At 40.2% G+C, this 14,335-nt stretch overlaps 2 protein-coding genes across 9 annotated transcripts in view; one reads left to right on the top strand and one right to left on the bottom strand.

Moving 5' to 3' along the window:
- The window catches only part of LHFPL7 (LHFPL tetraspan subfamily member 7), a 62,082-nt gene that overhangs the window by 3,774 nt on the left and 43,973 nt on the right, over positions 1 to 14,335 (bottom strand). The window lies entirely within an intron of this gene.
- Positions 1 to 14,335, top strand: part of SPATA22 (spermatogenesis associated 22) — a 63,356-nt gene that overhangs the window by 10,887 nt on the left and 38,134 nt on the right. For 7 of the 8 annotated variants that reach the window (XR_009746401.1, XR_009746399.1, XR_009746398.1 and 4 more), the window contains exon 8: positions 3,141 to 3,230. Coding sequence is in view for 1 of the 8 variants with exons in the window: in XM_061470310.1 (XP_061326294.1) it covers positions 3,141 to 3,329 (189 nt within the window). In the remaining 7 variants the exon portion in view is untranslated. Of the gene's footprint in view, positions 1 to 3,140; positions 3,408 to 14,335 lie in introns of those variants that run through there. The other variant, XM_061470310.1, reaches the window with a different exon arrangement.

Raw genomic sequence — 14,335 nt, 5'->3', positions numbered from 1 at the left:
TCTGAATTCTTTTTAATTAGCATTTATTCAGCATTGGGGTCTTTCTGTACAGCTTTAATTCTCCCTGTAAATGTAAGGATTAGAAAAAAAAAATTAACTAAGATTGAGACCTAAAATATTAAGATCTAATGTTCCTGTGTGACCTAATTTTGACTGCTTGGGCTCTAGAAACACACAATGAATATGACAGGACATGCTGTAGAAATCTAAAGGTTCAGTACATAAAGGAACAGCGTTAAAGTAGTGGGAAATCTCTCCCAGAGAGTCGTCTCTTACTCCTCCTAGCCAAATACAGAAGCAGATTAATCCAGTGCATAATGAAGAAATATGTCTGAAATACAAGTAAAGCTTAAGCCACCGCTTGATGTTGGAAAGCCAGACCTGCCTCCTGCAATGACAGTCTGTGTTAGCTGCTGGCTTTTAATAGAACTTCACAGATTTTACAGTCTTTAATGAATACATGTTATATTTAAATATCATGGCTTATGCAATTAATTTAATAAACAGCAGAACCACTTTTCCAGCTTTGAAAAAAGCCTGCCCAAGGTATAAATCATGACTATGATAAATATGAGTCAAAATCTTCCAGGTGCAGCTCTCAGGGTCTGTTTCTGCCCATTTTTTTCATTTTATCCTTTCTGCTAATGACCTAAAAATGTATTTAAAAATCTATGGCATATTTTAAAAGGCTTTATTTTATGTACCAGAAAGATACCATGACACAGTCCCTTTTTCTACCTTCCCGTTCTTCTGGGATAGTCTTTTGTTTGAATTCAGGGTGAATTGTTAGTGATTCAAGATTAGAGGTAATCAGAATTAACAGTTATGTTTGAGCTGATAGATAATTTGTAACCAGCAAGCATCTAATGAAGCACCAGGATTATAAAACAAACACTACGTGTAATCACCTTTCAGGTAGGACATGTGCATCTTACTCCCAGTTACAGTACTGAAGAGGCTTTATCTTAAAGGTATCCACTAAAAAAGAGCAATCACTCATTAATCTTTAACCAAAAAAACAACTTTAATAAGCTTGAGGGCTATATGAAGTAAAAAAGTTTAACACAGCCTGTAAAGTCCCTCAATAATTTGAATGAAAACTTTTCTTCTAGTCTAAATGGAACTGCCGAGTTAATCCTTTGTGAAAAATCAAGAATACAAAGAAAATGGAAATCAAAAGGAGAGAAACTGGAACAGAAGCAAACTTGCCAGTTCATTTCCCTCTAGGGTAACTCATGTATGGGCACAAAGAGAAACCACCTGCCAGTAAGCAGAGGTCTCTGAGAGCAAAATGTTTTTACCTGCCCTTGCTCTCACAACCACTCCCCTTTCCTTGAAGCCTCTACAAGTAAGTTTTCAGCGGTTTCCAAGGAAAGGACCCTGTGCCCATCCCCTCTCTGCAGGCCCATGGTGTGTGAAGGTGACACTGCAGCAGCCAGTGAAAGGAAAGGTCCTCCCCAGCGCAGGCAACACCCCCTGGTATTCAACCAACCGCACCTGCTATGGGTGCCCAGGGCAGGAAGGAGCTCCTAAAGCTGAGCACTGAGTTCTTAGCAGCTGTGCTTGTGCATTTAAGCCCTAACGTTAAACAAACATGCAGAAGCTGAAGCTAAATACAAAGAAGTGGTATTTCACAGATCTCCCATAACTACACACATATGACACCACTCAACTCAAAATGAAAATACAATAAAATTGAAGCTAAACTAGGCACACAAACATCTCCTCTAGCAAAGGTTACTGAGTTTCCCAGAAGAAGAAAGAGCTAAGGGCCAGCACGCTTCTTTTGTTCAGTAGCACAGCCTGAAAGTTGTAACACTCTTGCATGCCCAGGAACATTCGCAGAGCACCCCCTCTGTAATCAGAAACGTAAGAAGCAACCTTGGAGAGCAACAAGAAAAAAAAAAAAAAAGGAAGACTTTTCCTACTGCTGTTGTAAATTTTGAGTGTTAAACAGCAAATCTGACCAATAAACTGAACCATATTAATCCATAGACCTAGGCAGGTCATAGGCTAATACAACCTGTGGGGTAATACAGGTAGGAAGCAGAACAATGTCCTGCCTAATAGACAGCTACAGCATAGTCCCGCTCAAACCCAGACTGCTCAATCACATAAAGAATCTTGAAATAGCCCTGTGGTGCAAAACCTGCTGTGGAATGGTAGGCCCGTTTGCAACAGAAAGTGAGCCTGTTTTAAGAGAAACAGAATTGCTCCAAGCAAGCAAGGTCTGAAATTAAATTTCAGTTTGTTCATCTTTTCAAAGCCAAAATAGTCCATGCATCTCATTCACTGAAAGAAAACATTGTGCAAAATTGGAAGCAATCTTTTTATCATAGAACCCTTTTTAACTTTGCTATTACATTTTGCTGTTTTCCTGACACTATCTCAAGCCCTTGCTGTACTTCACATTATCTGTCCATACATATGTTTTCTTTTTGATTGTCTTACACAGAATTATTTTGAAGGTTGTGCTTTATTGGGGGCATTGGTGTTTTGATTATTGTATCTGCTGTGTTGTATGGTGGGACTTAATGGAAGATGCTTTGTTTTTGAAGGCTAGAAATAATTGTCATAGTTGAATGTAATGTATTCACATCTCAAGCGGGCTAAAAAGTTACCCATGGTTTCATATCCTCAGGCATGTCATAGAATGACCTCATTATTCTCATTTAGGTGCCCTCTTTCTTACACAGACTCAAAAAACTGAATTGCCTGTTATTATCAGCAGAAGCCAAGCTTTCAGCCATGGTGCTAATGACTGCTTAATAGCGCTATCAGCAGTGCTGTTAGCTGAGAAAGCACACAAAGAAACAGTGGGGCTCCATTTAGGCTCCTCATATAACACTTACTCCTCTGCATGATTTTCCAACAACAAACATCTTACCATTGTGTGTAGTGTAAGCCTGCTGTCATCCAACATGATGAGAAGGCTCAGGCAGCAGATCTGGGACTGTTACATAGTATGAAACATATGGAGAGTAGAGGGGACTTACTGCTAAAATGGGTAGCTGGAGTGCTTTTTATAACATGGCTATCATGTTATAAAATCATTTGATTCCCATCAGCTTTTGGGTCTTGTTATAAACAAGCTTTTTTTGTTGTTTAATTATCTGACACATGGTGCTTGTTATTGCTAGGTCCTCATCACCTGCATTCTCACCAGTAACTCACAGCTACTGCTGACTTCAAGGCAGTCTGAAGCCCAGTTCACGTGCATTGGTTCAACTGTAAGTCACTTTTTATTTCTACTAATACCTCCCCAACACTTACACTCTCACCCTTATCCTATTTACTTCACTGGTGTCTTACAACCAGATGGTAAATAGTTTCCCTTCTGAAAGGTTTCCTAGTCAAAACAGGACCTCTGCACTGTGCTTCTGCTCCCTGTATATGCCCATGGTTTATCTACTTATTTTTTTAAATAGTTTCCTGAACTCATAATTTTCTAAATAAAGTAACTATAATTAACAGGAATAAGATATTATTAGAAAAGAGGACCCTTCTTTTTAGAGAAAACAGGGAGTTTTGCAGAAAAAGTTGTAAATCATTGGTGGCAATACTGAATCAATAGCATTTCTATTCAGGGAAAATAGCATTTTATGCTATTTTAAAATCTAATAAAATATAACTGTTATTGCAATGGTTCATTCCTTTCATCTAGCTCCTGAAATACTGCTTAATTATTTAAATCTATCACATACTGTTTTCAAGTTTATTTCAAACCAGTCCAAAGTAATGCAGTTCTGCAGAGTGTGTGTAGAGGGCACCAATGTACAATTCTCATCAATACCATGCACAAAAAATGGCCATTTCCATTCCCACTTCTTCTGGTGACACTGGTGGAGGTTTCAATGTATGAAACACAATAATTTAATAGTTTTCTATCTTGTGAGGCAGGAATGTGAAAACTTGGCTAAGTTTATGTGTATCATTCCATATTAATACTGAAATGGGTGGAAATCCAGAGATGAACCCCAAGTATTACAGAGACAGGAAAAAAGCTGGTTTATTTTACTGTATTTGTTAATATGTTTGGATGATGTGTAGTAGTAATACTGATCACCAGTAGTAAAATATGCTGTATGCATGAATTATCATCCTGAAATTACCTACTGTAAGAAGATCAGTTTGTCTTAGAAGTTTAATTTGCTTATTTTAGGAGTATATTATATTACTGGTACTTGTGACAGTGACGGATTAATTGCAGGATTGTGGGACATATCAGACAATCATTAGAATGAGGGCTGAACTGTAGGCATGCAAGAGTATTATTCCAACCCTGTTACCGATTATCGCGGTCTTTTCTTGGAACATTTTCATTGACAGGGCTTAAACTACTAAAGCAATTCTCACGCATCTCATCAAGAAGTTTCTTCTCACATATAATCCACTACCTCCTTCCTTAAAGCTGGCAGCTCTGCTTATGCAGTTGACTTTGAATAACACACTTCCTCTCAGGTTTATACATTGTATTAATCTAATAGTTTTATTAGCTCCTCTTAAGCTTTTCCTTCTGTTTATGTGATTTTACTTATAGTTTTAAAATAAGAAAGCAGATGCTGGTCCAAAGCCACAGATACTCCAACACAAAGCCAGAAATACAGCTAATGTCTGAGCAGCAGTGAAAAAACCTTTCCACCAGTAACACAGCCATGTATCTTCAAAACCACCATCTCTTGTCCTACTGCACTGGCTATCCTACACTTAGTACATTCCAACATTCTTCCCATGCAAATATTTGTGGCATGCCTGAAAGGTTCCTACACTTGGGATATTTTGGACTTAAGTGGCGCAAGTCTCTTGTACAAAAAGGTGATACCTATATGTCTCTTCCAACATTTGGGAACCTAAAGACAATGCTAAGTAAGATCCAAGGTCACCATTACTGTTGGTAATAGCTGCACATGAGTGTACTAACAGAAACAAGATGGAATTCAGGGCTATCCATAAATTAGTGATTTCCTTTTGTCTACTTCAGAAAAGGAGAAATGACCTAGAGTAATTTTGGTGAGAGCTGAAATACATCTAAAGCCAGCAGGCATCATTTTAAATGCCAATGGGGTATAAATGAAATAAACAGGAAAGCGACCTGCAAGACAAAACAAACCAGACAAAATCCTCCTGGTCTGGAAGCAAACCTTTCCAGGGGGCAGGCAGACAGGGACCACTGTTAAATGCCATTCTACTCTGCTCAGCTCCTGGCAGGTACATGTCAGGTACCTATAGTTCAACCTCTTGAAAGTAGCTCTACCAATTATTTCCTCCAAGGAAAGCAAAATGGAGAGCAGGGAAAAGGGATAATAACGCCCATATGCTTAGTATCAAAATGTAGCTATCTTCTTTTTTTAACTGAACAAAGAGCTGGATCTTGTAATAGCGATACAGGCCCTTCTAACATATTATAGTTTAGCTTTTCTCCTTTCTAAAAGTTTGGCTTCATTTCAGTCAAACATGTTGTGATTTGAAGAGCATATATCAGTGCTGGACTGTTGCCAAATAAGTAGATTATACCAGTTCCTTTTCTAGCTTTCCTAAGTGGTGCAACTCACAAGTTAGCAACTATAATATAAATGTGGTTATAATGAAAGCTGTGCAGCTTGTCAAATCCCCCTTTGTTAGCTAACAAAGGAAATGTATTAGTTTGTACAATGTCTCCAAAGTCTATCTTTAAATAAATGCTGAGTATGTGACTATAGCTCACAAACTGAGGAACTGCATCAGAAACAGTAATTTATATTTTTATAGATGTATATATATGCAAACCTCGTGGGGAATATATTTATATAAAAAGATGTACAATGTTTTCCATTTAAGCAGGATTTAGGTGGAATGGGAACAGGTTAATTTAGATAAAACTAGCACTGAAATACAAGTGCTCATGCACCTTTTTTGCACGGGTCCTTTTAGTGCTACTTAAATACCCATTCAAGTTCTGTTGGCACAACTTCCTCATTCAGATGGGCCCTTATTGCTTGAATAGCGTGTTTCAGAAATGTCTGACAATTGTATGAATACCTTAGTCTACCTCACTTATTAACTGAAGGGAGTGGAATCCAATTGTCCAGACTTTGGACAAGAAATTCTCTGAAGCCAACATGGAGGTAATTGGGCTGTGAGTTTACTAAGGACCACAAAAGGAAATGCCATCCCAGTGACCTTTGAGGTTGCATTTCACAGCATGTTTTCTACATGAGAATAAATGATGAAACTTCACTATTTCTGCCAAGTGAGTGGTAGCTATGGTGAAGATTTATAGCTGTAATCTGGTAATCTATGGTCCTAATCACGCAGTTATAGAGTTGTGTGTCATTTACTCAAAAAGGTTGAAATGATCTAGCACTGCGTAGGCTGTAGTGAAGGAGTGCATTTTGTCATCTGCAGGGTTAGAAGATATACAGCCTATTTAGCAGACTGTAAAAGGGAGAGACAAGAGCTAATGTTTCTCAAAATAGCAGACTTACTTAAACAAAATTGTACAAGACTCAGAGAGCTAAGAAATGGGGACTGTCAGATGCACTCTAGTTTGGAAGCCATTACGATTTTCCTGGTTTGTATTGCTTCAATAATTATATAGATTTTCTCTTTAAGTTTTTTGAAATTCTAAGTCATGTTCACTTCATCGCTTTCAGAACAGCAAACACAGTAACAGACTAATAATATGATATTGACATATTTAAGTGTTGGATTCTTTAGATGAGAGCAGCATGTTCAGAATGTATTATGCCTGGAACGTGCCTTGTGTTCCCTTATCTCAATGTTCCATTTTATTCAACAGTTAAGAAGCACTAATAAAAAGTGACTATTTCAGAAGTTCTATTTTACGTGAACATAGTAGGGAGCATATTTTCTAAGCAATGCATGCTGGTTAACTGTTCCAGTTCATTTCTACAAATAGAAGTAAAGGTGGCAAATGCTTTCTCTTCTTAGGTAACCTATCCATGCCAAAACCAGTATGTTCTCAGCATTAGCAGGGAATGAAATTCATGACTGAAAATTTAAATTAATACTTCTTCTTGTGATGTTCTAGCTAAGAACAAGTGCAGGCCCAAATTGCCATCTGATGCATTCCCTAGCAAGGATCAGCATCCGCCTGGGTCCATGTGCAGCTGGAAATAACAAGGGGACAGGTTTGCTTGCAGCATATTGTGTCTCCTTTGGAACCAGCTCACCTGGGAAGGGGAGATGCTGCCCAGCCTGCCGCAGGTCTTGGCTCCTGCTCTGGCTGTCAATTCCAAGTTTTTAAATAGCTATTTAGAGCAGGGGCTGAGGTCCAAAAGACGGGCAGTGATGTGTAGATCACCTGAAATGTCATGGTTTGACATGACACATTTGCTCCCTTCTCTTTCCCACCTGCTCACCTCACAGGTCTCTTTTAAATCAATCTTGCCACCTCTCCCAAGACTCACAATTTCAGCAGAGCAGATGCTCATGATAACAGATTTATAATGAAGCTGGTGGCCATTAAATACTAGCCTTACATCAGAGGTGACCTTATTGTAAAGCATTGTAGAGTGAATTTATTTCGACTTTGCACATTCTTTACCTTGTCTCCCACATCTCAGAGAGACACACAATGTGGCAGCCAAGTCAGTGGTGGCGGGAAGCCTCATGCCTGAGAATAATGCCCACATCTCACTTCATTACAGTTGCACTTGACATCCCAGCAGTCTTCAAGCCTCAGGGATATCACATTCATTACCTCTTTCGGAGACAGGTATTTTACATAAATGGTTGAAAGGTGATTAGAATCCCTGACAGAACAGCATTTTATCTGGAATGCAACCATGAAAAATATGTGCCTAAAACAAAAAAGGCATCCTACATCCTTCTTCTAATTGATTTAAGCTACAAAGACCAGCTTCAGTTTTCCCAGGGCACAGGAACTACCAGGAAGACACAAATTGCATGTTTTCGGACCTCCTAATAAAAACTCCTTGACAGGGGGTTGAAACCAGAGTTTTTTGTTTCTCAGATGTCCTAATCCTATGAATGTCATCAGTCAGCAGAACCCCACATAATGCCACCTGATCATAAAAAACAGTTCTGTAACTACTGTCATTTCATGCTGCTGATTCCAGCCCACCATAAATCAGCCCCACCACAAGTAATGCTAGAAATAATTGTCTGTTCCCAAGCTCCCCTTTTTACAGCCCAGGTGCCACACAGCTGTAGCCATATGGTAGACCCCATATATATTATAGCAGCACCTCCAATAGTAATGCTATCTGAGTACTTGGAAGCTTTTTAATGCTGCAAACTGGAAAAGTGCAGCTTGTCCTCATGCAGGGGTTTTCCTAATCTTTAAAAATCTTATAAAAGGGATCAGCTTTGGCTTAAAACAGATGCTCTGCAGACACAAAATGGATAGCAAACTGCTTGGAAATGCAGCAGGTGATACCAGGGCTGATTGTCAGAGAAGCCTGCTGGCTTGCTGCACTCTGACCTCCCTCAGTCACTGCATCCTCTTTTTACTATCCAGCTTTATTTTTCTCCTGAGCAGAGGTTGCTTGTACTGATTGCTGTCTGTGCAAATGAATTAGTGCACCCAGGCTAACATTTTGACTTCAGCCATGCTTGACCTCTGCATTCATTAGCCAAGTCTTACACAGCAACGTGTCCAGTTAAGTCACGCAGTCAAAACCGTACAAGGCAGGTTGTGTGGTCAAGCTACACACTCAATTAGCAGCAGACAGGTCTACTTACAAGAACCACCAGCCACATCTCACACAAGAGGCTGATTTAATCCAAGGCTGATGGAAGAAAAGAGCCAAAACTCACCGGGCATCTCATTGCTGAGCAGACTCTCAGCGTACCAGCAGGAAGGCCCTGGTGTGCTCTTCACCCCACAGTGCAGGCATTCTTTATAGGTACCTGAACAAGTCACTGCTTGCAATGGCCCTGTCAAACGCAACAGTTTGCCATTCTAGTGCACTTCAAAAGGCAGCTTTTGACTCATGTCCCTTCTCCGTTTCATGGGGCAAGAAACTCATCACTGACTGATGTGTGCTTCAGCTCCCAACTTGTAGACTTACAGATGTAACTTCAGGCCATAGTAAAACAAAAGAAGTAACTGAGTTCTGAGGCAGAGCTACTTAGGTCAGAAAAATAATGCAGAAATCCAGAGTAATGATAGAAATGCCACAGATTACTACCTAAGTGATTTGGGATATCTGATCATTTTTGTCAGGTTGGCCCAGCTGTAGAATTTCCCATCTCCAATTAGACCAAAAGGCCCACACTTCCTCCTTCATTAATGCATTTGAAGGATTTAATGAGTTACTTCATCAGGTTAATAAATCCCTTCAATAACTTTATTACACTTTGATGCAATTATTCAAGTGATGCAGCTAACAAATGATCATCATTTATATTTCTTGACAGAATAACTTAGTTAATATATTTGGACCATGAAATACAAAACCCATAAATAAAACTATGGGGACAGTTGAATGTCGTGGGGGTAGGAAGGTGGGTGAGGGAGGGTGTCTTTCTATCTCCAGTTAAGGCACCATTGGAAATCTGCTGTCTCTTGCATAAGTAACTTTCAGCAAGTGCTAAGAACTGCAGGAGATTTGTGCCTCCTGACAATGTTCTGCTTCCCACAGAGTGTTTAGAAAGGAGGTGAGCTGCTGCAGGACATGTACTGCTGCCTGCAGGAAGATGTTTTAAAATGCATCAGAAGGGACATAACCCACAATTTTTTGTTCCAGCACTTTATCAGGTTTAAAACCGAGCTTCATAAAGGCTGTTCTATTTCTTGAGGTTAAGATCTTTGGCTAATGTTGAGAAGGTGCAGTGACACCATCAGAAAATAACATTATATTCTGGAAATTATTTTATAGCTAAATTGAATTAGTTGCCATACCATTTGCTTTTGCTGTGGCATCATAGTAAATGACATCATCAACAGAATAACCTTAGGGCAAGGGTGTTTTCAGAATCTTGACCTTTGAATGGGCTTCAGTATTAGAGTTTCCTATTACCAAAGTAATATTTACAGTAGGTAGACTGCAAGAATGGAACCATACCATTTATTTGCTTACACCTGATAGCCACCTCTGCCCAGAACAAATTTCACATTAATCACCATCTTATCTCTCTAAGAAACAGTTACTCTCAAGGACATCTGTATTATTCCCCTTGTTTTATTAATACAGAGAATAGTGCAGCTATGGATTTTTTGACACTGAACTTTATTTATTTGCTAGATTTTCTTTTCTTTTTAAGGGGAGCTGAAATGCGTAAATAAACACTGATCTTTCTTAGCAAACTGCTTAAGACCTCAACCATAGTGAGGGCCATGCGCACTGGAAATGTCTCTGAATTTCTCTTTTATGTAAAAAAACTTGCAAATCAGTCTCTTTCTTCTCCTTTTTATCTGCTGAAACTCCAGTTACGAATTCTGAGTTTCTTCTGGGAGTGCAGATGACCTTGTTAACATGTGAGACTGCCAGAAAAGCAGTGCCCTCCACTGCAGTGGGTCAGAGAAGTGAAGCCAGTTCCTAAGGTCAGATCTTGTATTAAAAAAATGCAGGTTTCTCTTTTTTTTCACATAGTCTTTAGCTAACATTTAAAACATTACATATGACATTGAGCTCCAGGCTGATTTGTTCTTCTAATTTTTCAAGAGCACTGCATCACATATTTTCAGCTTCAAAAATTAAATCAATATAGGCCCAGCAGGGGAACATATCAGGCAGCCACATTCTCTTTCATGTGAGAAAAGAGTTATTGGAAAGACTTCCACAAGCTAAAATTTGTGGAAGTTTCTCCCGGTTGGTGAGTTTGATTCTGTTGAGTTTCCTAAACCAAAAGACAGTTACAGATAAGCACAGGTTTCAGGTCGTCTCAGAAGGACCAGGGCTATTCCTTCTAGCAGAGGACTAACTCCTGTGCAGTCTGCTTTGAAATAATGGAGCTGCAGTTTCCCATTTCTTTTCATTCAGGCTCCAAGTGCCCTGCAGAGCTCAGGGCAGCACAGCTGCTCCAACCCTGTGATTACTGCATTTAATGGCTGCTTTCCTGTGCAGCCACCTCTCAGCGCTGCATCGTGAGTGATATTTTGGCAGCAGGACATGGTAATGTTTGTGTGTTTTAGACAGAGGAAAGGCTCTGCCACTATCCAGCCCTGTGCCAACTCTCTCTCCATCTTAACCCAGGACGCAGAAGACAGCCTCCATCCACATGGATTGTCCTGATCCACCCTGCAGGTCTGAGTGTCCTTTCCATAGAAAATGAAAATGGAGAGGAAAGAACAAGAGACTCAGTCTGTGCCTTTTGTGGTGTGATGGTTCCTCTTCCGAAGTGGTCAAAAGCTTGGCAGGAAGGAGATAAACCTTGTTGTCCAAAATCAAATAATTTATCTTGCAGTAGGACAAGCCTTATGCAGTACCAGAATTAGGTGCTTATGCTAGTGGAAGGGGGGACCTATTCATTTTAATTTGCTGTTTAATTAGGTGTCCAATGCCATACAATGGTGAGCTGCTTGCTTGGATGGGATGAGCCACCTAATCGTGAGGTGAATGCGCAGTCAAGCCTGCCTCCTAAACTCAAGCACTGCTCACACAGCAATTACTCTGGAGTCTGTTAAATGTGATTTAACCAGTAATTTGCTCCCAAAGTGAAAGCTGTGCTTTCAAATACAGTAAAGGGACTCTATCCTCTGCCCTGCCCTTGTGCCAGTGCTGTGTCCAAGGTGTGCTGGTCCTGCTAAGGATGCTGCCCAGCACAACTCTACCGTGTGGAGGTGTCAGGTGTGGGTAGGGTTGGCTGAGTCAGGAGAGCAGACGGAGCCCGCAAACCTTCCAGTATATCTGTGCTGGTTTGCAGGTTATGGTGCCCCAGTGGATCAGTGTGTGTCAGTGGTGGTGCAACGATGCTGTTGGGAGGGTTGCCTGCCATGCAGCTGGGTTTCTCTGACTCCAGCCGGTAAGCAGAGCCCAGCCTCAAGCATCCCTGCTCAGCTGTGCCTGCCCAGCTCCTCACCACCCTGCTGGGACCCCCTTTTGCTGCAGGCACAGGCATTGAGACTGCCAGCCTGACAACACAGCAGTGAGAAGTGCCCCAGGCAGGAGGCTGGGGAAGTGCCTCCACGATGGGAGGCTTCCTTCAGGCATGCCAAAAATAAACCCACAGTATTTCCATCTTCCTGCATTTAAATGTTTGAGTTAATAATATTTATGGGGCAGTGCAGAAAAATGAACTTAAATACAACATTTGTCATCTCAGGATACCAAATTACACCATTACTGAAACAGATACAGAGAAATGTGTCTAATAAACAGTATATTTTGCACAATTTACTTTGTGTTTTCCACATCCTGCAACAAGCACAGGATAGCAAAGCTTCTTAATGATCATAATATATGTGCAGAAAGAGCAGTTCCCTGAGGGCTACTGATTAATCAGGGAAATACTCATTTGTTCTGGCAGAAGTGATGTGCATTTAGACAGCAAATGCTGAACCCTGAGTGCATGCAGCAGCCACCAGGGGCCCAAAGTTTCCATTCATTTAACTGATACTCCCCCCAAGAAAAGAGCATGTTTCAGCACAGCACCAGGACATAACAGCACTTCACTTGTTTTCTGTCCTAATTTCTTTAAAGTTTTGTCTGACAAAGACATAAAGAGGCCCCACTTTTATTTTAGAGACTATAAATGCATAAGACTCAGTTTCCAAACTAAGGTATCTCTGCTGCTTGCTTAGATACACTGTTCAGGGGAGGACATAAGGTCTCAGCTGCAGTATATGATGCTGTGTGAGGGACTTGAGAACAAGTTAGAAGATTTAAAGGAGTTTTCATCAGCTGATCTAAATCCCTGCCTGGGTTTTTAGCACCTGACAAACACTGCATAGCTACTGACTGCAGCCCTTCCCTCACTCAATCACAGTCATATTAATTCTGTGGTTTGGCACAGTTGTTGCCAACTAGAAGTTTTCAACCTGGTGTTTGGTAGTAACAATGTGCAACCTCTGTGCTGTACTTGTATTTCTCTAGTGTTCATTTTCAAATCAGCCACAGAAAGGACAAACTAAAAGCAGATGTGTCATACTTTGTACATTTGGAAGCTCAGCCATGGAAATATCTTTGTCAGATAAATGAATTCCAGGTCACTGGGATAAATAGATGCAATAAAATACTTACATGTAGAAGAAACCCATACAAAAATGTGATCTGACAGCTCTTCAAGGAAATTGCTGCGTAAGAGATCCAACTTTGAGGCTTACCTCAGGCTTTTGCATAACATGATAGTTAGTACTTTAAACTGGAGAAAATGTGATGAGATCTTTTGATTTTTTTCCACTCGCTTTTTCAATTTCATGGGATCAGCAGAAAGTGAAGGAAACCAAAGCTGAACTAATGGTGCGCTTTAGACTCCACCACTGCAGGGATCGCTTGGTGGAGAAAAGAGCATGTGTTACCCTCCTATAGACATCCCAAAATTGCCAGAAAATGTGGATTTTTAAGTTGTTTTCAACATAGCATGAGAAAGAGGAAAACCAGAAATAAATGGGAAGGCTGAAACATAATCAGAAAACAGTAGTTATTTAGTTTGGCTGCTGATATAGTAATACACGATAGTTATGCACTCAGGAATAAACCCTCACCTAAAAATGTTTTTCAACTGTAGTTGGGATTATTTACAGGAAATAAAACCAGTTAAAGAATTAGAATGAAACCCATACTGAGTCAACAGAAATGGTGCCACTGACCTCATTAGGCCAGGTTTTGTACCCAGATATCTACAAAGAGCCACAATTCTCCTGCAGTATGACTAGCAGATTAATAGTCACAACACCAGTTTATCATTCCCTACAGAATCCTTCATTTTTATGCAGCTGGCCTAAAAACTTTGCTCCACAAGTTTGCATTTCAGTGCAAGACAATGATGCATGCTCCTTTTTAGGCTGTTTGCCCAACATCACCATTCCCATTTGGCTTAAGTACCTTCTGAAAATACTGTTTTGCTCCATGTCCCTTACAAGAATTTATTTCCTCTCAGGTATCTGCTTTCTCAGCAGCAATTTTTAGGCATTTCAGGCTATGGAAGAACTATAAAATTAACACTCTGCTCACATGTATCATAAAGAACATAGTCCTTTAACCCTGTCCTTCAAAAACCCATAAGCATTCACTGTATTTCAGCAATTGGCCATATGCTTTTGCAAGGAACATTTTGCACCTGCCACCATGATACAGGCAAAATGCCAGGAGAAAACATTAACTAATCTACACAAAGCCTTAGGTGGTCTATTAGCCCCACATAAAACCAAGAACATGTAATTAGTGGATCCGCCAACAGAATTAAATTTGATTGACTACAAGAAGCA

This window comes from Pezoporus flaviventris, unplaced genomic scaffold (assembly GCF_033815535.1).
Source record: "Pezoporus flaviventris isolate CSIRO_AGI_PZ_B2104156 unplaced genomic scaffold, CSIRO_AGI_Pfla_v1 ptg000063l, whole genome shotgun sequence".
Lineage (NCBI taxonomy): Eukaryota > Metazoa > Chordata > Aves > Psittaciformes > Psittacidae > Pezoporus > Pezoporus flaviventris.
Note: the sequence above shows the minus strand (reverse complement) of the source record. Positions and strands in the feature narration are given on the sequence as shown.